The following is a 25,578-nucleotide window of genomic DNA, read 5'->3' on the forward strand; positions in this document are numbered from 1 at the left end:
CCAGAAAAATAAGGTCGTGTAACTTTAATACAGACTTAAAGTTAATATCCCGGGATACGTGAAATAAATGATTTTTTGACTGACACAAAAGTATCAGGTCATTCCGAGTATGGTTTCCAATGAAAGTTATGACCAATACGGTAGATAAGGTCTTGATCTCTCGTGGGAGCATACGAGTATTGAGTATGTCGGTTGCGAATGTGTGCTCTGTACAGATCTCGCGAGGCATTATGTTATATGGGTATAAATAACCGAACAGGAGCAATAATACGTAATAATATATCAGTCGGGATTTTAGTGCTGCAGCAAGGACGTTTGGACCCAACGGTCGTAATTCATCGCAGACTCACTTCTTTCTCGCGCCCCCGACTTTTTCATCTTTACCGTATTTTTTTCCTTCGCATCCTATCGGTATAACTATAGCTCATATATACCTATACACATATCTATATCTGAGTACAAATATATGACTGAGTGCTCTATGTCCTGTCCTGTGGCCGTACAAAGAAAAATTATCCTGCCGTTGACATTATTCATAATAAAATCTGTAACTTTTCAAATAAAGTCCAAGTCGTTGCTTTTATATTATAAAAATTTACTTAAACTTAATTTTAATTCAAAAAGTTACTCTTGTAGATTTTACCGAATTAATCTGTAAATTTTACAAAGTCGTTTTTTCCGAGTAATTTTTTTTTTTTTTAATTATTTACTAGCAGGAATTCTATTACCGAAAATTAAATTTAAGAAGAAAAATTTGTAAGACTTTCTCCTAATATATTGTCGTAATATACATAAGAATGGAATTGAAACCAATTTTGGTAATCGTAAAAACGACAACCCCTGTAGTTATGCACGTAAATGTGTAGGTATATGTAGTTATAAGTATGAATATATATACATAAAGAGGAAGAGGAAGAGGAATAAGAGAGAGTGAATCGAGTCGCAAGTCAAAAGTCAAGTTTGGGATACTTGCCAGAACGAGAAAAAGCTATACTAATAAATGAGAAAAAAGGATAGGTTTTTATCGTAATAATTTTCCAGGCCATTAGACTGGTGTGTCTGGGTGGCACACGATGTCTTTTATGCATAAACGACTTTTGACAAATCACAGAATCGTAATAAATTACTTAAATAAATATTGATTGTATTTTATATATTCGATACTTTTGTTTATTTATCTTGGCTCGCTAGAGGGAAGAGATCGAGACAAACTGGCAGATAATATAAGTGTCTGAGGGGCTATGAAATACTATTTTTCATCTGGAAAATTATCATTTTTTTTTTTTGACTAATGTTTACATTAGTACGATGATCTTACAATTTTAGGACGATGCACATATGTTACAAAAATTTAATCAAATAAAATTAGTGATTTTTTTTAAATTATTAGACACTAAATTCTCTATTTTTTATCGCATATAAAAAACTAAATCAATATTTTTTCTACTTCATGTTTTCTAGTTTTTATATATTTATTTTTCATTTTATTGATATTTTTTTTCTTTTTTTTTTTTTTTTTAAATTAAACCACTTTTTTCTCAACAGATGTACACTAGATGTTGCTACATGCATAAATGCAAGTGTTTTTTACTACCTGTCGAAAGAAGATAGAAAATATTCTATAAGATATAAGAAACGCTACAAAAACATAAATATTAAATTGCAGGTTTTAAGTTGCAACTGTTTCTAATTATTTGATTAGATTTAAGATAATAATTTTTTCTATCAAAAATATAAATTGCATAAAAAATTTTTTTATCGATCAATATTATTATTTATCATTTATTGTGTTTCCAAAAAGTGACAAAAAATATTTGGAGATGAAAAAAGTTAAATATATTTAATTTTTGAATGAAAAAAATCATACTTAATATTAAAACGTGACACCTCCCCTTCTGTCTTGATCCATTTTTTATACATTTTTATGGATGAAAATTAATAAAGAATTTAAATACTAAAAAAAGTTTGCTTAATACTCAACTTAAACGTTTTTGTTTGATTTGTTAAGCGTTAAGAAAAGTATGAAATTGAGAGGTATCAAATATTGCCGTACACTATCATATACATTGAAGAATATTTACAGTCAACGAGCGTGCCGAGCCGAGGCACCCGGGGCATTAATATTATATAATATCAATGAGGGCTTTGAAAAATCGAGTGTTACCGAGGGGTGCAACAGCAAATAGATATCCACGCGGATTCCAAGGCTCTCGTGTTTCTCCGCAAACAGCCCGCAGTTCTTTTTCTTTTTAACTTTTTTTATACTCCGCAGATAGAGAATATTCTATAGATACAGATATATTCATGCCTATCACTACTGTCGACTGATATTCTTTTCCCTATTCATATAAAAAAACTTATATTATACAGATATATAAATAGTTTTATCACTTTTCATCCCTCGGCCTCGACACGCACGTTCATTCCCGCCACTGCTGTCAAATCCCGGGAGATCAAATTCTATCCGCGACATATTTGTAGCAGAGACCACCAGCGACTCTTTATTTCGCATTTGTCAGAATAATACAGTTACATATACACCGACCACCTACAAAATCGATCATTCACTGTGTGGATGTTAGAGGGGAATATTTTATAATTTTATTGTACAAGAAACGTAAAATTGTCATTAATTTGGCTCTTTAACTCTGAATTAGTAATTATTAAATTTTTAAAGAAGCATACAGTAAAAAATTTTGCGTCAAAAAAATTTATTTGCAATATTTTTTGTTCTAATTTAAGAGAATTAATACAAAAAAGTATTAAATATTTAACCCAAAAATTTTTGACGCAATAATGACTAAAAATAATTTTTTTCAATCTAAGATTTTGTTTACTTGAACGCAGCCATTTGTATAATTCAAATTACATTAGATTATAAATCATATTCATACTAAAAAAGTATAATAAAGTAAAACATAATAAAAATATTATTTTAAAACACGACGTATAAATTCATTCAATACGATTATAATGAAGAATAAACTCTTAAGCTGTATACTTTCTTTTATTTATAAATTGAATATTTTCAGTTAAATTAATTGCTTTTATATTGGAGACTAATATAAATAAAAATATCTTTTATTTGGCGCTTAAAGACATTTAAATCAATAAAAACCAATAAAATAAATGAATAAAATAGTATTTGACAAATTTATCTAGCCTGGGGAGTCAGTCATTTAAAATAATTAACTGTGAAAAAAGCTTTTTCAAGAATCAAGTTTGTTTTTAAAATTTATCTTCTTAAATAATGAAAATAAATCAATAAATAAAGGTGACTGTCCTCGGAACGGAGAGATTCTGAAGTCGCTCCAAAAAAAACAGACCCATACCCAAAAAAGAGACAAAAAAAAGGGTAATCTATATTTCGGTAGGATCACCCATAAATTGTCTGGTACAAAATAATTTGCCCGTTAATTCAGTAAAATATTAATAAATATGCTTAAAAAATTATCGGGCTTAAAAAATTTGGGTGACGTGTCGAGTGAGTCTATTTTAGTGTAAATGCTTTCAGAGACACGAGACACGTTAAATAAAAAAGTAGTCAGTCGGGCAGCATCAGTAGTACCACTAGTAGTACCAGAAGCATCAGCATGATGTATTCGCGGCTAAAACGCCGCAGCTTACTGATTTATTGAAGCATCTCTTCCCTTTCCTATGTATGGCCTATGCTATACCAGGTCTGTACAGCGAGCTTTCTTCCACATTCAGGCACCACCGGAGCTTCTTCTGCCTCCGTCCGTGCCGTGCTCAAGCATATCACCCTCTTCGTTCCTTCAATCTCTATTATACACACATTGCACATTACAAGTTACACATACTCATACTCATCTATAATACAACTTACCATACACATCGTACTCGTGACATCGAACGCGTCGCTATTGTGCTTCAGGCTATTCGTCGTCTGAAATGCGTCTCCAAAATAGAATCGTAGATTTTACTTTAGTCTCATAAGTCTCGTTACTGTCTGCTCTTCTATACACTCTATCGAATTATTACATGTTGGACATCTTTTTATCTCAATCCCTTTTTAGGAACATTTCTTTAGGTATAGTTGTATATATGTCGGAAAATAGCATTAATTCCAAAGCTTAACTATATTTTACTTCAAAACAATAAATTTATTTTGACGCATATTTAAAAATTTTTGTGTGTATGTCATTAAAAAATATTATTTTAATTTGAACTTTTAAGTTTTATTTTTTTTAAGAACATGTAGAATTTTGAACAAGATACTGGAACGTTTTTTGACCAAGTAATTATTGAATAAAAAATAATTAGACTTGGCAGAAGTATATAAATAATAGTCCTTTGGAAACTTCATACTTCAGAATATTGAATACATTTTGAATGGATTAAGCCTCATTGTTTTGGTGATTAAGTTTATTTTTAAAAATTATCGATATAAGTATGTATTTAATCTTTTAAGGCAACTTGTAATATCAAATATACTCCAGATTATACAAAATTATTTTTGTATTATACTCAGTATAATCTCTGATTTAAACAAGTAATTTATCTGGTTTTGCCAAAGATAATTTTGTTAAATTTTGTTAAAGATTTTAATCAAGTTCATTTTGTAAATAATGATCCTAATTTTAAAAATTGATACATGAAAAAAAAAATTCATTTTTACAAAATTAATTCTATAAAAAAATTGTATATCATTTGACGGAATTAATATTCTATTCAATTAACTACGCAACGGCAATAATCGTAATAAATTAAATAATTAACTTTTAGTTCAACCATAATTATATTTAACTCAGTCAATTTATTTTATTGATCGAACTCCTTTTAAGAAAATGCTATAGAGCATTAAAAAAATTCCTCTAATCTATATAAAAATTATTTCAGATACTTTAGATTAAGAATAATGTATGGCGAGTTAATTTTCTAATTTATTTATTGTCCACAATTATTTTCAATTTCATTGTTATAGTATAAAAACTTTCTAATTTATTACTGTCATATATTTTAATTACCGATTTTTCGATAAAAATTCTAACACTTTACTACAGTTAGTGTCAATTTGAATTAAAAACATAAATAAATACATAATAATATCACTAATTGATAGTAACTTAATTTATCAATTAAAGTATCTCTATTAATATTAATAGACTCTTTATCTATAAATAAAAATGGCATAAATAAATTTACAAGCGCTTGCAGTTAAATATAAAATGTAGCCCGCTTAGTTCTATTCGATAAGCAGGCACAAGTGATCTATACAATATACGCAACATAGGATAAACATATATTTGTATTTGATAGACTTGTATTTGAAATTTATTGGAGCAACTTTTATTGAAATATATATATTTTGAGCGATAATTTAAATAAACACATACTAATGCACACTCGATAAAATACAATAATTGAATATAACAAAATAAATGTATGAATATATATTAATAGTTATCATGCACTCGTAGCTTTAATTATACGGTTGTCATTTAAAACTCAATATAGAGTGGACCCATAACCGCAGAGGCAATTCTCTCTTATTACATTTTAAAATGACAGTGTCCCGCATTAGTACCTATACTAATACTGTTGCAATGTGTACAGGGTGTCTGCGGTTATAGTCGCATGACACGGCAAGGTAATACATCATCGTGAGCCCGTCGAGACACTCTTAGATTCAGCACCAGACAACTAAGAGATATTATATACAGCGAATGGTGTTAAACTATATTCGCAAGGCTGCTACTGCTTCTGTTGTTGTGCTTATGCTGTTTCAGAGCATCACCAGCTTTTAAATGCTCTGGACGATCTCGTCGACGAGCCGTAGCTAATTGCCGAGTAGTTACAAAAAGCTCATTCCTTTTAGCAAACTTATATGTAGTGCTATGTATGTTTTATACTCAAAATTTAAACTATTACTTTTTTTTATTTTTTTTTATACATGCTCGATTAATTGTTTTGTATATTTACACTCGCATACTTGCTTTCATCTATAAATTTTATTTTTTAAAATGAAAAATAAAATCAAAAAAGGCGTCGGTTATAAAAAATTCGCACTTTTGTTTGTTTCTGAGATTAAAATTCTAAATAAATTAAAAAGTAGTTAAATCGTATCAGTTATTATTTGATTTTTGAAACTACTTTCTTAACCAGCATTTAATGCGTCAACTGCACTTTATGGTAAATCCTCCTTCTCTTCCCTACTCATATTATATTATATTATAAAACTAATTTATTATCACTGTCACAGTAGCAATTTCTATTACTGCTGATTTGAGATATCAAGTTTAAATAATAGTCTGCGATAAGCGTAAACGTGTATTAAACCGGTCTTTTAAGATTCTCGATAACCCTAAACAATTCACAACTTTTCACTTTTTTTTTTTTTTTTTTTTTAATAAATACATAAAGGATTTTAAATATTTATTTAAATTTATGTATTATTTACACTATTTATTTATAATAACAAATTAATAATTTTTTCTGTTTTCAGAGCAAGTTTTTAGTAACTTAGTATCATATTAAATAAATAAACTCACTAGAGTTTATTTTTAATTGGCTCAAACTTCTTATTCACAGAACTTTGAAATATTTTTATAAATAAAAGTCATAATTATATCAACGTTATATTTATAACTCACAAATTTATCCAAAATATTTATATTTATACTGTTAAATTATTTTTAGAAAGTCAAATAAATTTTCTTATTTAATATTAAATTCTATTTTTATTTTATTTTTTATTGCATTTTATATTTTTGTACTGTAAACAAATAAATAACTTATATTTATTAAAAATATTTAATTTTAAAGTTTTTTATAAATCCATAATAACAACAACAATAATAATAATTATAAAAATAAATTAAAAAAAAATTTTTATTGCAAACATAATTATATACTTTTAAAAAATTTCTGAACAATTTAAAAGGAATGTATGCACATGCTTCGTGGAATTTGATATCCCGCGGCTGACAAAAAGACCAAAATGTTTTATATCTCTCCGTTCCGCGTTGTTCCTACAGATCACGACAATTTAACTGTACTGTCCTACTGTCCCCGGATCAATCATTCTATATTATATTATTATATATTATATTATATTATATTATATTATGTCCTTGCGATTGTCTGTTCAAAGGTAATCTCGTACCGCGCAGCTCAACCCAGAGCTCAGAATCTAGACTGGACCCAAACTGAACGACAAACGTACCCACAATCCCTATACATAGTTTCGCCGCACTCGCGATCGCTTCACAAAATACTAAATATTCTCCCTCTTATGTCATCATGTTTGACACTGGTTCTATATAAAAGCACACAACTCTGAACAAAAAAAAAACCATCGACATCAGGACAAATTTTCCGCCACGAAAACTTCGAATAGAAAAACATCACAGCGTTCTGTGGATCATCACATATGTGTACATATGTGTTTATATATATATATATATATATATATATATATATATATATATATATATATATATATATCTATAGACGTATGGATGACATATACGACCCCGGGGGTACAAACATATTACATTTTAAAATGACAAAAAGAAAGCAGCTAATAATGGACAGACTATGGGATAATATCAAGTATACGATAGATGATAGTCTGTACTAACACATTTATAAATTTATATACAGAATAGAGAATAAATGTATGTGTATAGAATTAAACAGAAGCTGTATGGTTTCATTTGCTGTCTTACTCAGAGTGGTATAAGTTTTTTTATTCCGAGTGCAGTGTCCCGAAAACCCGTGTGTAAACACAAACTCCCTTACTTAAACCTCATATCCTCCCTTATACTCGATTGGCATATATATATATATATATATATATATATATATATATATATATATATATATATATACTCCAGCAAGTGATATATGTGTGTAGAACCCCTAAATATAGTGGATTTATGATGTACAAGTTTGGAATAGAATCAGCCGCGACATCCTGTCAATTCCGCGTCACTCCCGGACTCGTGATTTTTCGATTTTTTTGTTTCTTATTAACCTCCCTCGAGTGAAGCATTCTTGGGTCTCAAACAAAGCGACCCCAACGGGTATTATTATATGAAATACATAAATGAAATGAGTAAAAAAAATGTCACGGGATATTAATAACATGTCTTATTTTACAAGAGACCTTAAAGAGGGTAAGATATTCAAGTAATTCGAGAAGATGTAACAGCGGGAGAATAATAGTAATGAAAAAGGTAGTGGTTAAAGGTTTGCTGAGGGCTTTGAGCTGTCCGGCTATTGGGCAGACAAATGAACGGGCCAAGTGGTTTAGGTGGAGTCGCCCAGTTTATTATATGGGATTATAATAATACTGACAGCGTACATACATATGTCGAGGGAACTAACTACTTTTAAGGGTATATGGATTTATGTGTGTACGTACATTTGTACCTTTGCTAGAGAATAAAAGCCCCGAATACGTCAGATAGACTGTTATTGGTCGGGAATTCAACCCCTTTACTTTGGGGATACGCCTCAACCGGTATGCTAAAACCAACTGTAGCCACCGCTCGGGATACCCTCCGGGGTTTGTGTATCTATGAGGGTGGATCTTGTATTTTCAGGAGTTTTTAAATTGACATTTTTTTTAAGCTTCGGTTATTGTTGTATTTTGTAAAAATTTTTAGAGTTTTTATTTCATGAGTTTGAGAATCGTGAAATTTACTAATTTTAATATTTCAAACGTTTCAGGGTGATGCTCCAAAAAAATTAAATTAATTTTTGTATCTTAATTTATTTTAAGACATTTGAGATTGTATTTATTATAAAATAAAAATATGATGAAAAAATCATCCTCATTTTAATAAAAATTAATCCAAAAATTGTCACAATAAAAAAAACCAATCCAATTTTTGCAGCCATTTAAAAACTCCGTTCATAAAAAAAACAACTAAAAATCCTTGATCATAAAGTATAATTAAATTTGTTATCCCATAACTTGCAGTTAAAGTTTAGTAAAATTGTGTATTCACTGGACGTTAAAGATAAGGATGAAAGGTGTCCGGAAATGAAGCATAGATTATATTGGACTTAGGACTGTGCACAAGAGTAAGACAAAGCTTTGGCATAAAGGTCGTTTAGCACTTATCTCTAAACTGAGTTTTTAAAAGGTATATCAGACAGCTTGTTCACTAGAATACGCTTGTAAAAACTGCGATAGAGAACGGTCTTTTAAAATTTTATTAAAAGTTACGTCTAAGTGTCATGGCGCCGTAAATGTTCTGAAATTCGGTATAGAGAGTAACAACCACCTGGTGCTTAGTCTTTGCATAATACACTCGCGTATATGTTATACATAGAGAGTGAGTAAAAATATATACATAAAATAGTTGTACATTGTATTAAACTCTGGCATATCACGGTTCAACTCGGCGGCTTCGAGAAAGAACAAAACCGATGATGAAGACGAGAGAGAAAAATAAAAGCAACATACTGAACAAAGATAGCGAGCAGCTCATGCGTTTATGTACGCGTGGATAAAAAAATCGAGATGATAATCTCCCATCGCATTTAAGGGGGAGGCAAAGAGGGGAAGTATGTGCTAATGCGATCCCGTTTAGCCAAGTCACCCGGAAAACGGGACACCCGCCCTGCTTTTTACTTTTTTTTTTTATTCATTCTTTTATCCTTTTTCTTCCCTCGGTTTATTATTATCATTATTATTACTTTTTTTGTGCTATTTAATCTTTTGTCTTTGTCTGACCAGTGTTTGGTGTGTGTAGATCGCACATGCGGATTTATGCTTATGGTACCGCGGGAGAAATCATAACAAGACAACCGACAAGGTGATGAGATGACAAGGCCAAATGATAAAGAGGAGGAGCGATTTCTGATGCATGTACAATATGTATGTGCATCCAAGTTCCCGTCCCCTATTTGTTGATGATCAAGCCTCGAGGCGTGTTCTCTATAGCGGTTATGTATCGTCATGTATTTTGCTGCGGCTAACAATTGTTTGGTTATATGTATGTTCTCTGTTCTCATTGTCATTTTACGTATGTGATTGTCATTATTTTGCGATTTTCATTGCTACAATGATTGCTGTTCAACCATCCAGAAATTTGTTTGGACATATTGAGTTTATTACCATTATACTTTTTTTTATTATCCTGTATTCTGTGTAATGTTGCTTTATAGTTTTATTTTTTATTCTATGGACGGATTTTATTTACTATTGAAGATTATACTCTGCTCGCTATTGACCATATGCGTGTGAGAGTGTCATTATGTATGTACATTTATATACTTCTGTGCTATTCGAATTTTGTTTTATAGCCTAAGGAAAATTAATCCTTTGTATTATTAATTATTATGAAAAAATATGTGTGTCACGGTAGAGTTCATTCAATTGTTTTACTTTATTAAATTAGATTTTTATTTAATTCTATTTCCAACAGTCTGTGTGTTATTTATCTTTTTTTTCAATCAATTATTGATATTATCCCGTGAAAAATTTTTATAATGACATGTCAGGCTTTATATGAATATAAAAAATAGAATATTGTTACAATTTTTTTTATAAATTAAGAACCAATGAATTTTATTTGAAGATTTAATACTTTAAAATATTTTCCTTTGTAAAGGACAAAAATAATTTGACTTAAGAGAAAAATTTTTGAATCAAGCAGAAAAAATTATAAAAGAAAGTAGATTTTTTTTTTAATGAAAAACAACTTCTTTGTTCAAGAATTTTCATTAATTTAGATGATTAAACTCTTCAAAATTATATTCTTGGTTTAAGAATTTTATTATTGAACCAAGTTAATTTTTTTATCAATGTACTTTTAAGAAAAAATTTTCTTGTAATTAAATTAACATTTATACACACTAATAAAAATAAAATTAAAACGCTCAATTTAGCCTTAACAAATGTATATATTTTCAAAAGATTTTTTTTTGTGAATTCTTTTATATTCTGTTAGCATTAAACTTTTTTTTTTTTTTCTTTTTCTTTTTTTCCATAAAAAAACTTTTTCAGTGAATTACTAATACATGAAAATCTTCTAAAATGTCTAATTAAAGCACAATATTTTTTCCAACTTGATTCACGATTCGAACTATGAGAAAAACGAATATGAATGTAAAGCTGAAAGAGTGGCAAAGGATTAGAGAAAATTAAAGGATTCGATAAAAAAAAGTGAGAAAAAGTTCGATCTCGATTAACTTTGACTTTCATCAATGAAAAGCATAATCATCGCATATAATAGGAGAAAATTTAAATAAAGGCAAAGGCAGAGTACAACAAAAGCAAAATAGCAGGAGGATAGAGGACGAGTGGTTCAGAAGAAGACGAGGTATGAAGAGAAGAGAAAACGAGAGATAGTAGGCGTCAGATGGGCTGGCAATAAGCCCAGGGGGTCCGTTTAGCTTCAGTTCGAGCTGGTTATTAAGCAAATACGCCCCCAAGTCTTTCTGCCGTATCGTCACCGGCACGCCCGTCGCGGTGGCAGCGGCTGATAACCCTTTCGCGCCAAATAATATCAACCCTTTAAACGACGGCTTTGATGTGTCGTCGCTTGGATGCACATTTTACGCACGTTATCTCACACTCGGCCAATTTAAACATGTGACTCCCAACTCTCTTTCCTCACACTCCTCGACTCGACCGTCATCTCGTCTCATTTTCCTCACTATTTATTACTCTCTGCCGTTTATATTACTATCTATCTTTCTCTTATTCTCCTAGCCGGCACTATTTCATTCTCTAATACTTTCAGTAACGTTTAATTCATCCCGTCACTGAGTGGAGAGCAGTCAATACACTTATACTTCATTCCATTCCCCGCATGTATAATACGTCAATAACCTGGGGGTTAATCCGCTTCTACGCATCACCCACACGTCATAATCATCGCCTTCATCCCTTTTATATTAACCGTTTTATCCATATGCTTTAATCTCTAATACACACATCTGATTTTTATCTTTACACTTTAGATTTTATGTGGGTAAATAAAAGTTTCATTTATTTTATTTTTGTATACTAAAAAAAATTTGTCTCATTTTTAATTTTAATTTTAAATTTAAATTACAACATACATATATCAAAAAGCCACTTTGATTTTCTTAAAAAAAATTCATGGAATTTTTAAATATTAATTTTATAATAATATCACCCTGTAAAAAATTCTTTTATTACTGTGTAAAGTGTAAGAATTTTTGAGTAGAACATTTAACAATAAAAATTTAAATAGCGCGCTATTTTTCCAACTTTTTGAAATATTAAATCGTGCCTTTTGTTCGAGAAATTATCACCTCAAACTTAACTATCTTGTAAAAAGAGAATTTAACGATCATGCGCCCTCCGTCGGGGATTTTCAACACTATTATTATGATAAAATGGGTTTTTATGGTTAAATTGGGTATCGTTGGAAAAGTCTTGACCTGGAGTTGTGCCTTTTCAAGGTTTCATATCGTTCTCACCAACAGTTAATTTATGATGACAAGTATTAAGGCTGCATTCGAAAATGCTTTATCTCCAGATATATAACTAAGAAATGACCCTGTGTCATGTAAACTATTGACATTTTTAAAGATATAAGCTCATCCCGATGTTACACTCAACGAAACCTTTCATTTGAGTACCCACATCTATTTTTTATATATTTATATAAATTATATATATATGTATATATGAAAAATATAAAAAAATGCATGTGGGTACTCAAATGAAAGCTCTCGATGAGTATAACATCGGGATCAGCTTATATTTTTAAAAACATCAATAGTTAAAAAAGTTCAGCACAATCTAACAAAATTTACCGTTTAATGTTGTAAATTTTTGTAAATAGGAAACTTTTAAGAAACCATAAATTCCAATTTTTATGACTGTTCAGGTGTGTTAAAATTGTTTTCCCTTTAAACGTAAAAAATATGAATGAAATTTTTTCCATAGTCACATCCGTTTGATGTGCGTGAGTCAACACGATTATAGTTACCTGAAGAAACTATAATCATTTAATAATCTTATTATAATTTTTCATTCATCCTGCGGTTGGTCTTTTATAAAATTTAATAATTAAATAAAGGCTATGTTATTCGAGAGACATCAATGAAAATTAATGAGTTTTCTGAGGGTTCTTTTTCTTAATCATCCAGGGTTAAAATTCTTTTTCTAGCTTTATTAAAATTTAATTTAATATAAATAAATGTGTAAAATAAATTTATTGAACATACAAAAATTGCACAGCATGGTCACAAGATCGAGGATAGAAATAAATAAATTAATCACAGTCATATAATCTAAAGATGATCACCAAACTAAACTGTAAATGTGGGAAACGGATTACTGTTAAACGTTTAAGTTTACGCATCGAATAATGTAAGGGCATTGAATCACTGAGAAAAAGTAACTATGAAGATTATCTGAGAATGTAACATGTTTCTCGGTCGTTATTTTAATACAGTAGTCTCTCTACAACTTTGACTCAGATGAGTCGGAAATTCTTAGAATACAAATACATAATAGAACACTGTACTGTATGCTATAGTTTGTTTTTCCATAATATTTAAAAATTTTAATATTCGATTGATTAATTTATCGGAAACATGATTTTGAAATAAATAACATTATTTGGACATGAAAGATTTGTTGTACATTACTGAGTAGTGAATTGTCAAACAACAGTGACAAATAAGTTGAGAAAATTTCTTGCCAAGCCAGTGAATAATTAATTCACAATAACATGCCACTGAAATTTGGGGTCGCTAGTCGATGAAAATAAGAGAAATTGGGAAATTTTGTACAAAGCTTACAATTTTTTTTTTTTTTTTTTTTTATTAAAGTTGGTATTTTAAAAATAAGACAAGGCTTGACTTTGTGTCTTTTCATGGTTTAATGCGTTTTTCGAAGATAGTTAATTTATTATTTCAAGTTTTTGGAGCAGTTTTAAAAACATCAGAATTTATTTATTTTTCATTTTTTTTTGTATGTCAATTTAGTCTCAAATAAAAATTAGTTTTAAATAATATTTTTAAAAAATATAATTTTGAACTTCAATTCTAAAATGTTATTAAAAATATAAAAATTAATTAAGCAAAAATTTTTTCTATTCAAATTTTGAACACTCTACACATAGTTTGTAATAAAATAATAAATACTTTTATTGAAATAATGGATTTTTTTAAAAAAGTTATTATTCTGAAGATCATATCTGTTTAAATTTCCAATATAGTAAATTGAAAAAAAAAAAAAAAAAAAAAAAAAAATTTTTTTTTAATTTTCTTCGGAAAAACTATCACGCATTAATTTCTAAGACTCCAATTTCATTTAAATTTGAAATTAAAATTTCAATTTCAAGGATATTTATGTCCGAAGAACGTATCCTTACATCCAATACTTGAAATAAAATAGAAAGTGTCAAAAAATGTCCTTTAGCAGAGTACGTGTCGGGAATTACTTTTCAAGGTTTTTAACGGTCGTTTTATAATTTAAGAAAAGTAACCTTTTGTCCTTGGAAAATTCGATCGTAAATAGTCTGGTCTTAGAAGAATTCTAAAACATCGGTAAAAAATTTAACGCGTGTTAACTAATAACAAAAAGCATCCGATTCATGCCAAAACATGTGCCTCAAAAATTCTTTCTTTCTTTCAAAAAAAAAAAAAAATAAAAAAAACAGTGATATTTAAAAATTTGAAAAAAACTTTTACTTATATTTTTTATTTCCCTGAAAAAACTACGTCGTGATAATAAATCAAGTGCTCGGAGATTTATTGCTTGCTTTTTTTCCGACTTATTGTTTGCTTTACAAATTAACGATAAATCTAAATAATATAAAATAAAAAAAAAATATATATAACACGGCAATTAATCTCACGAATTTAAATGTGAAGACATAATTTTACGAAAAGTAAATAAATTAATTAATTATTTTTGAAGTTGAAAAAAATTCTTATATTTCAATTCGATGAAAAGAATTAAAAAAAATTTTTTTTTCAATATTTAACATCAAAAATAAATGTAATAGCGTTTGCGTTGTGTATATCCTGGACATTGAAAATATTTTTCATTTGGCAAAGCGCCAATTGGGCTCACGTGCCCTTCACCCGTGCCACACTCAACGCAATACTATTTAATTCCCAATTGCTCTTCTTTATATTCTCATTCAAAACAAACCAACAGCTAAAAAATGTAAAATCAATATTTTTTTAGCGTTTTTTTATTTTTCCTAAAAATACATACATACATACATTGACAATGTTTTTTTTTTTTTATATATATATTTTTTTGTTTGACCAAATTGGCGTTTGGGACACTTGACACTTAAACGAGAGTAAAAGCACTGCTAGTAAAGAATAAAGAGAGTCAGATCGGTAACTTCCGACGATGCACTTGACTTTAGCTGGGTTATCGACCGTGAAACGAGACACCTGCTTTTAAGACTCCGCCTCTATCTGGAGAAGACAACAATAATAATAACAACAACAACAACAACAACAACCAACCGAGCAACAATCAAATTACTTGTATGTAACAGATAGAAAATTACTACAGATAAGTTTCCAAGACGCACCTTAAATTTGTCTTGAAGCTTCAAGCTAAATAAAAGACCGCACTGAGTTGTTTATAACGAGCAATTGAGCATTAAAATAAATACAAAAACTTAAAACTAGTTAGTTGTAACTAACAAGTACTGAGATACTGAGATGTATTAGTTACCAAGTTACAAATATATGATGCTGAAGGATACCATCGCAAAACATGGGCTTATATTTTTTTTTTTTTTTTTTTTTACAATATATAAATGCTTTCAAAACTTTGAGATTACTACAAAGGCAACTCGTAAATTTCACAACTTTTTAATTGAAATAAATAATTTTAAAACATTTTTGAAAAATATCATTAATAAATTTGAAATTCAAATTTTGTGGAGAATTTTAGTACATTTTTTAAATTCACTGCATTATTCAGAAATTCAAAGAATAATATTGAATTTTTACAGAGAAATTTTTTTCTAAAGATCCTATGTAAATTAAAAGAAAATGAAAATGTAAATAGTGTATCTGACTATTTATAAGTGAATTCATTAAATTGAAAATTAAAATGTTTATCGCGTTTCTAATATAATTAGAGCGTAAGTATTCGATGCATTTATGCTATTTTTAAATTAAAAAATTTTTGAAAAAAAATTGCTTAAATCAAGTAAATAATTTTGAAAAATTTCATCTTCATGATTTGAGTCGAAAAATCCTTAAACTAAGAAATTTTTCATCTTGATTCAAGTAAATTTTTTTTTTAGTACATCTAGAATAATTTTCCCACAAATGATCAACAGTTTAAAAAAATCTCGTAATTATCGTGTATGAAAATAAATTCATCTAATTATATAAAAAGGTTAAAAATAGTTAGATTTAAATCTTAAATTTTAGTCATCATAAAAAAAAATTAATAATAATTCTTGCTTATAATGATCATTAGTATATAGAAGAGGAAGAAGAAGAAGAAGAAGAAGGTTGATGTTCACAAGCTCATAGGCCATCAATATTGTTTAAAGGAACATACAATCTCGATATCGGCAACAAATTATTGGATCTGTGTGCGTGAGTGCCGCTTTCTCAATCATTATGTACATTAAATACAATATACATAAATAAAATATAATATAATAAAGTGTATATAACGCAAGAGTACATACATTGAGTTTACTTTGCCCAATTAGCGGTTAGCTTAAACTCGAGTTCTTCGAGTCGAGATCACTTAGCAAAAAATCTATCATCGTTGTCATTCTCCGCAAAATGATTCCACACTCTCCATTCGGCTCTTGTGTATAAATACATATATATAAATATTTTGGCAAACGTGTGTTAGTGAGCAAATATGTGTGACTGTCGCTATACAACACAACAAAAGTACCACTGCATCTTGCGCTCTTGTTTGATCGGTGATGAATATCGTGAGAGGATCAAACGACAAAGGCAACCAAGACTTGCAATGCTAACTTTTATGCATGCGACATATATATTTTATCAAAATAATTATCTTCTCTCCTTTGGTCATTGTATTTGTCGCGCCTTTCACTTATTCCTTTTTATTTAAAATTCTTTTTATTAAACATTAAAAACACCGATAATCATAAATACTTATCACGCAATATATTATTTTATAAATGCATTAATAAATATCAAATAAAAACAATAGAATATCTGAATACTGTATTACTGTAATTCAAGTATGTGTCAAAAAGGCCATACCGCTGATGCAACTTTTATATATTTATGTAATATATATTTTTATATCTGTAGATTTATAGATTTATGTGTATAAAGACTATTGACACTATTATTTATTGATGTTATTTAATTTATTGAATACCAATCGATTTAAAGTTCTTAAAAATTATTTTATATGGGAAATCTGGTATTTTCATAGGCATTTTATATTTTTTATAACTAACATAAATTTTATTGCAATGTGATAAAATTATCCTTGTTTTATCAAAGCCAATCAGAAGCCGATATGAAAGTAGATTTCATTAATAGCTACATTTATTAATAATAATAATAAATATATGAACGAAATTTTTATGAAAAAATATAAAATTAATTATATAAAAAATAAAATTTTTTATAAATTCATTTCTTATTTAAAATGAATGCAATTTCTTCCACTTAATTCAAGTTTATCAAACTCTTAAGAATTATTAAATTAATTTTTCTATCAGTGTAAAAATAGATTTGAATTATTTTATGAAAAATAATTTAAGAACCTTGGAGGACAAAAAGCCGAAGCGAATTGGAACATAGATGTTAGAAAACATTTTTTTCATTACAAAGCTGTCGTTCATTGGCGAAAATACTCCTGGCGTTAGAATTTTACGGTTATATTTTCTGAACCTTCAGTTCGTAATATTTTATCTGAAATAGTCGAATACAGAATTTAAAAATGTAGCCATAAACCGAGAATGTTAAAAATTGTCTAAAATTTTAAAAATAATGTTAAGATTCAAAAATTTTTTAACTAATTTTTTTTTCTTTCTATAAGAAATAGTTTCTTTCAAATTAAGTGTATTAAATTTTTTTTTTTGTATATTTAATAAATATTTTTTCTGTTAATTATGAAATAACAATAATTTTTTTAATTAAAAAAAATTAATAATTCTCATTAATAAATATTTAAAATAAAAATGTGTATGATTCAATTTTGTGATTTATTTTAAGTATCGATTAATCAGTTATAATGTTTTTTTTTTAATTTTAACTTGAAGTCAAATAAAAATTTACGCAAACAAAATTTTCAATAAAATTCTTATCGATAAAAAAATTCACAAGAATTAATAATAATTAACGTATATTAATGATTCACAAACATATTTAGAGGAGGAAAAATAAAAAATGAGTCGAAAAGACCACCCCAAGTGATCAGTGAACGATCCATCGAGTCACCGAGTAATATAACCGTGCATTTCGTCATTCCTCTCGAGTTGTCGGGCCTTCCGTCATTATGTCACGCGAGTTCCCGGCGTTTCTTCGGGCATCCTGACATCGCCGCCTTGCTCTTCAGATCGACAAAACACAGTAGACCGCTGACGATGAGCCGCGCACGCGGATTCCTTCGCAGAAGAGCCAAGGTCGCCAATTATCGCTACACGGTCAAAGCCGCGAGCTCCGTTTAATACACCGATTCTTTATATCGCGGGTCATATTCCTCCATTTTATTTTCTTTCATATCTCGAGCTCTCTCGTTCTTTTTCTGTTGGTACCTCTTGGCCGAGCTTTCCTTCTCTGTCCTTGCTATCGTTTTTTTTTTTATTTACTCCTTTTGTCTTTCTCTGGAGCAAACCGCCGTGCTCCCACGGTTCGGTAAACGCCTTGTTCCCAGGGGACGTACTTCCTCGCTTCTCTTTAATACGTATTCAATTTTTATTTTATATTCCACCTGGATAAACCAACAATTAATTTCCTATCTATAATAACAATAATAGTACGCGGAAAAAAATCGATAACTTTTATTTAATTCTACGAGTATATTTTTTTAATAAACTGAAAAATTGAATTTTATGAATAAAATATGATGATTAATAGTATTATTATCGAATTATTAAATTAATAATATTTTGTTTATAATTATTATCATTGTTGTTATTTAGAATGATCTGGGCGTTGAAGTATAGAAGCAAACTGAAATAACGAGCATATACTTGGAGATACAAGCTGTCTTAGTCCGTCCCAAGTGATCAGGAACTGACACGTTGACAGACGCGCACCAAAGATGTCCTGTTAGTAGCCAACTACTACGCTGTATAAAATCCAGTATATAAACCACAAAGATACCAATTCTCAGCATTTACATTTACCCGAGTTACATATTTGATGGATTTAAAAGCAAAGAGTAAAGAGCCTCAATTCTTAATCTCAAGACTCGCCGTCCTTTATTTAGATTTTTAATTTAACAAACTTTTGTTTTCGTCCTCTCTTCTCTCTTGCTGTCATCCACCCAATGAACGACGCACCCACGCAATACCCAACGAAATAACAATCGAAAAAACCGGTAAGTCAAGAGTGCAAGCTTTTTTCCAAATTCCAATTCGGAGACTCGAGCCTTCGTCAATCTTCTTATTCTCCTTCCAGTTCTTTTTATTTTATTTTTTGTACCTCCTTGTCGCGGTCGCTTTCTTTAATCCCTTCCATCTCTTCCTTAAGTTTTGTCTTAGGCTTCTACTTACTATATATTACCGTGTATGTGGTCTTTACTTCAAGGCGATAGTACTCTATACGCTTTTGTTCGGTTCACTTTCTTAAACGATTTTATAGCCGATCGGCTGTCCAACTCCCGCAATAATTTAATTGATACAATTTACATTTTTTTTTTGAGACAGTTATTGTTTTATTTTGCATTTTTTTAATATTAAAATTTTAAGACTTTTTTATGTTTTTCTCAATTTAATTTTAAAAATTATTTGTTCATAAAAAAATTTTTAAAAAATATCAAATTATAAAATTTTATATTTTTAAATTCAGAATTAAATTATTATTTAAGATGCAAAATTTTAGAATTGAAGATTTAAAAAAAATTCATCATCGGTAAAAATGGTTTAAATTTTTTTCCCGAAATTTTTATCAAAAATTTTGCACGCAATTAAAAATAATGCTCGTCAATTTTATTAAAATTAAAATTCAATACTATCAGAAAAAAAAAATAATTTCTTGAAAAAAGGAAAAAAATTAAAATGTAGCGCAATTATTTATTTGAAACTTATTTAATTGTTGATTATACAAAATACAACAAGCATTAGATAACCAAATTTACAGAATTCAAATAGTTTTATTGATAAAATCGCGCATAAATTTCGATAAATATTTAAATATCTAACGTATAACGTATATAAGAGTCGTATGCAGGCTTTCGAATAAATAAATAAATAAAAAAAAAAAAACATTACTAAATAAAATAAAATGTAACCATTTTAAATATATAACTATCCTCGTTAATTGCATATATTATCAATAATTTATATTTATTACATTTTTTCTATAACTCTAATCCATTAACGTTTTTATTTATTAGTTTTTGATTTTTTTTTTTTAATATCAAAATTTATATTCAATATTCAAATTTATTGTCTGTAATATTTTTATATATTCACTTTCTTATCAATAAAATTCCAAAGAAATTAATATTCATCTTTTTAAATTAATGGTAATTTAAAAAAAAATTTTTTTTTTAATTCTATTTTTTATCTGAAACTAATTTAACAAATAACTAATTCAAAAATTAATTAAAATATTTTCTAATAAAAAAATTTTCAAAATTTTTTTATAAATTTTCAAAAAAAAAAAATTTACGGTAAAAATATGTCACAAAAAAATAAGTGTAAAATATCACGGCACGCATGTTATGATTATAGAAGAATTAGATATAAATACAAAATATAATTCTCAAAAATTAAGAATTCAAATAACGTATTAAAGTTGAGAGCTGATGGTTAAAGCTTATGCTTGCCTGTCACGAATACAATCGTGACAGTGAAGACACCTTCTCACCCACCCGCAATGCATGCTTCTTCATATACATCTACACATGTTCTATTGTGTTCATTAATCGTGTCAACGAGCCAGTTCATCCATAATATAATACTTAAGCATTCATATTAATAAAACAAAAAAAAATCCTATTATCCACGGTATCACTTAAAACTCATCGTGTATGGCGTGAAAAAAAATAATTATAATAGCAATACTCACAACTATACCAAAAAATCACTAAACTGCCTGATAAAATCGCGAGACAATGATTTAGAGTGTTCGTTTCACAAGGACGTTTGTCACAAATAAAATATTTTTTAACCATGTAATCATACGACTTAAATTTATATTTAAGTGAAAAAATAATAAAATAGACGTTCATAAATTATAATAATTATAAAACGCGCAAACTCGCTTATTCTCTCTCTCTCTCTCTCTCTCTCTCTCTAGATTATTTTAATAAGCCGTTATGAATATTCTAATACATTATATTACCTTTTAACTTGATTTTGGTCGTATTTAAATAATTTTATTCATATTTTTTATTTCATGATTTTATGTCAAATTTATACTAATATTAATATTTGAAAAAAAAAAAAATATAATTTTTTGCTTATAGTGTACAGTGTAAAATTTGAATTTTAAATTATTCCATCCTGTAATTTTTAAAAAAATCTAATTAATATAATTAACGGGAGAAAAATATTTATCTAAAAGAAATCGCCGCTGACAAATATCCTGAACTGATTAAGATCAATAAAAAATATCTACGGTTTTTTTTTTTTTTGTTTGCGCACAAATATAAATACCTTAGAATTTTTATTAAAAAAAAATATGTTTGTATGTATATGGGGGATATAATATATAATATATGAGAATGTATTGTACACAGATATATTTAATAGCCATTGAGTATTAAAGAGGACACCTGCGGCCTCTTATATAGTCAGATCGCGATATTACGTGGTCATAATTCATTGAGTTGATATTAGAAATTCGCGAAAGATCCATTCCATTAAAATAAAAAAATATAAATAAAAGGACGTCGGACGTCGTATCATAGACGATTCGACTCTTGATCAAGAGAGAAAAAAGAAATAAAGAAATATAGATATATATTGAATATATTCGATGAGTCAACAACCGCGCGTTCGACGACAGCTCAATTTCTAACATTTACATTTAAATAATTTCTGTAAATATATTAAATTTATATGCTGTGGTTGTAGTTTATATCTGCATACTTTGGCTTCTTGAAGAGACACAATTAAAAGAAAATAAATAACGATAACGTGTGTAAGTATACTTATATTTTGGAATTAATGAGCAAAGGTTGATAAAAACTAGTAATTTAAACGAGTGAATATGCATGCAAGGAAGTCGTTTTAGTTCCTTTAAATTTTTTTATTTAATCATTTTTCTGATATGCTCACTTGCTCATTTAAATCATCGTACGGAGAGTCGTATACCAATGAAAAATTTATAAGTTTTCATTTGTTAATAAATTTTTTTTTAATTAAAAAAATACATTTATTCTTTGGATCTATTTTTCGAATTTTATTTTTAAATATTTCTAGTCGAAAAATCCTCCATATTTTTTTTTTAATGACAAAACTTATAAAAAACATTTCAACTAGACTTATATATTTTATTGAATAAATAATTATTTAAAAAAGAAAAAATGTCAGGTGTCAGTTACTTTTATAAAATGTAATAATTTTATGTCTTCAACTAAAAATTTTTATAAACTATTATCAAAAAAAAATAAGTCAAAAAATTACAATTGCAATTTTTTAAAATATATTTTTTATTAAAAAAATAAAACTTAAAATGTGTGTTAATTTTCAAAATTTTGATTAAAAAATAATTGAATATTTTCTTCAAACTACTTTATAAAATTTTCATAAATTTATATTTGCTTATATTTTAAAAATTGTTTCATATCTGTTCTACTTAAACTCACATCTCAATTTTTATATCAAATAAAGATTATTACAATCCAAAAATAATTTTCCAAGAAAAAAAATTTTATTTTCATTAAATATGTTTAAAAAAAAACGTTTAATGGAGTCTTATTTTTTTTGTTTATAATTTTTCTATACCGAAACCGAAGTCAGTTGATAAGACTAAGTCCAAAAATTTAGTATGTGCAAAAAACAGTGTATTAATACAAAAAAAATTTTTTTTATGAATTATTTTTATAATTTTAATAAAATTTCAATTTTTCCCGACTAAACACTATTCACTATTTCCATCGAAAAAATCAATCGACATAATCGCACAAAATTACAAGCCCCCCAAACCTCTGTCATAATTCCTCCAGCTCGAAAACCGGCAGCTAAAATTTTTTCCGCGTCCCCTCAAAAGAAAACTAAAGAAAAAAAAAATCTAAAGTAAATATTTTGACTTACGGAGTGTGGTCGGTTGATTCTGAAGACTCGACAAGGGATTATTTCCAAGAGGTCCATGTACCAGATCCTCTTCAAGGTTGGCACGGCTAGGTCGTGCCTGTTTTCTTCTCGACATCCCTCCGTGTCTATAAACAATCACAATACGCTAGGTAGTTAATCTCCGAGTAAAGACTACTCCGTTTTTTCATCCGACGGTTTATCGTCGCCCACAAAATCCAAACTTCCGTAAAAAACAGGATCCCAAAAAATAAAAATAAAAATCAATGGAACTCCGTTTTATTAAAAAAATTCCCCGTACACTTTGATAATAAATAATTGCTAGCCCGCGTCCTCAAAAAAATCACTAAAAATCGTTTTAGTACCTATCACCTCACACACAAATGCACCTAAAATCCACTCGATTCCTTCGGATATCCTTTTCCTTCAGTTTCCTACCACAAAACCATCAAATGTCACACTGTAATCCATGGATTTATATAATAAGTATCACTGGGTCCAGCGTAAAAAACCAAAAACAAAAAAAATATTTTATAAAAAAAAAAAAACACTAATTTCTCTTATAAATAAATATAAAATAAACAAACACTTAAATCGGACGTAGGCATTCGACGCACGTGCCTATCATCCTTCAGTGGCTCCTATTCACAATCCTTGACACTTACTACTTGACACCCAATCGTAACAAGTAATATGCAACAGCAAGTAGTGAAGCCTTATAAAAAAAATGCCTCACTAACTATTTTATTTTCTTCCTCTTCTTTTTCTTCACCAGCTTTCGCTTGTGTACTCCAACTTGTCCGACTACTGAAACTGTCTTACCAAACCCGAATTTTCCACTGTCACCATCCGACAACTGTTTGCGGTAATTATTTTCGCTGGTGCAACAAATATCGGAGCAACTAAAATTTCCAATTTCAGTTTTATAATTATCATTATAACTTCCATAACAATAATTAGTCTTCTTGTTTTTATTTTTATCGTTATAGTTGTCATTATAATAACAATAATAATAATTATCCTGATCATCCTCACTGGATGTCGGATGATTTAACGTCTTAAGCCGACACCAATAAGCACCGGGTACTCTCAACATGCGTGGCTCCCGGCATTACATATATCCGTGTACCGGCGCATGTACAGGGCGCCGATCACACACGCGTCTATACGACATGCGTGTCGCTAAAAGAGTCACGGTTAAACAGAGTCTATCTTGTTACAATAAACAACTGTAAATAAACAACCACCCCCTGTTAAAAGTGTACTTGCGCCGGTAATAATACATGTAGACGTAGATACACCGAATTAAACCACCCTCATATTTATTTACACACGTGTGTATAGATATCTATATACATTATCTGTTACGTTACACCCCTACTCATACACGTCTATTTACACATACTGTACCAATGTACGCATCACACATACGTGTATAATATATCTATATATATATATATATATATATATATATATATATATATATATATATATATATATATATATGTATGTATATATGTATTTTTATTGATATTAATATTAATAATAATGTTTATTAGTGACTGTGTATATTAAATCGCGAATATCCGCGGGGGCTCGGATACTTCGAGTCGTATCGGCCGGACGACGGACGGACCAGCTCTGGGGGCCCGACGTCGCGACGCCCCTCTCCGCCGCACTGGTTTATCACCCGTGGTAGGGCGATCACCCTGCGCGCGTTTTTCCCACCACCTTTTGAGAATCACCACCACTGATATTCTTCCACCACTACGGTCGCTTCGAACGCCACCTCCTGTCTCGGATCCAGTGGCTATATTTGTAATATACACCAGATATATATTATGACACTTTGCACCCTCAGCTACCCCCTCCACAAAAATATACTAGATCTAAACGAAAGCCCACCCTCGAGTCGGAAAAAATTTCACATTTTTCGTATTTTATGATTGTTTATTTATTATTTATTGAATTATTATTAAAAAGCTTGTGATAGACGGGAAAAAGCTCGCCTATAACTGAATACGTTCCGAAAATTCTCTTCATCTTTCTCGAAGTCTCCCACTTTGACAACATATTATTTTCCCCTCTTGCGCTCAACTCGAGCACTTACGGGTATCATTCTCTTTTCGATATCGCTTTCCTTGTCTAACTCCCTCTCCAGGTCGATATTTATTACCCCCACTTCTGAGGAACGGAACGGAGG

General features: G+C 28.9%; 1 protein-coding gene across 1 annotated transcript in view; it reads right to left on the reverse strand.

The window, feature by feature from the left end:
• The window catches only part of Salm (spalt major), a 50,756-nt gene extending 26,021 nt beyond the window's left edge, over positions 1 to 24,735 (reverse strand). Inside the window, exon 1 of the mRNA XM_074256036.1 lies at positions 23,379 to 24,735. Within this exon, the coding sequence (XP_074112137.1) occupies positions 23,379 to 23,493 (115 nt within the window). The 5' untranslated portion in view covers positions 23,494 to 24,735. The remainder of the gene's footprint in view (positions 1 to 23,378) is intronic.
• Between the last annotated feature and the right edge of the window lie 843 nt (positions 24,736 to 25,578).

The sequence above is a fragment of the Cotesia typhae genome, unplaced genomic scaffold (assembly GCF_013202065.1).
Source record: "Cotesia typhae breed Kobodo isofemale line unplaced genomic scaffold, CoteBio_Ctyphae scaffold_152, whole genome shotgun sequence".
Taxonomy (NCBI): Eukaryota; Metazoa; Arthropoda; class Insecta; order Hymenoptera; family Braconidae; genus Cotesia; species Cotesia typhae.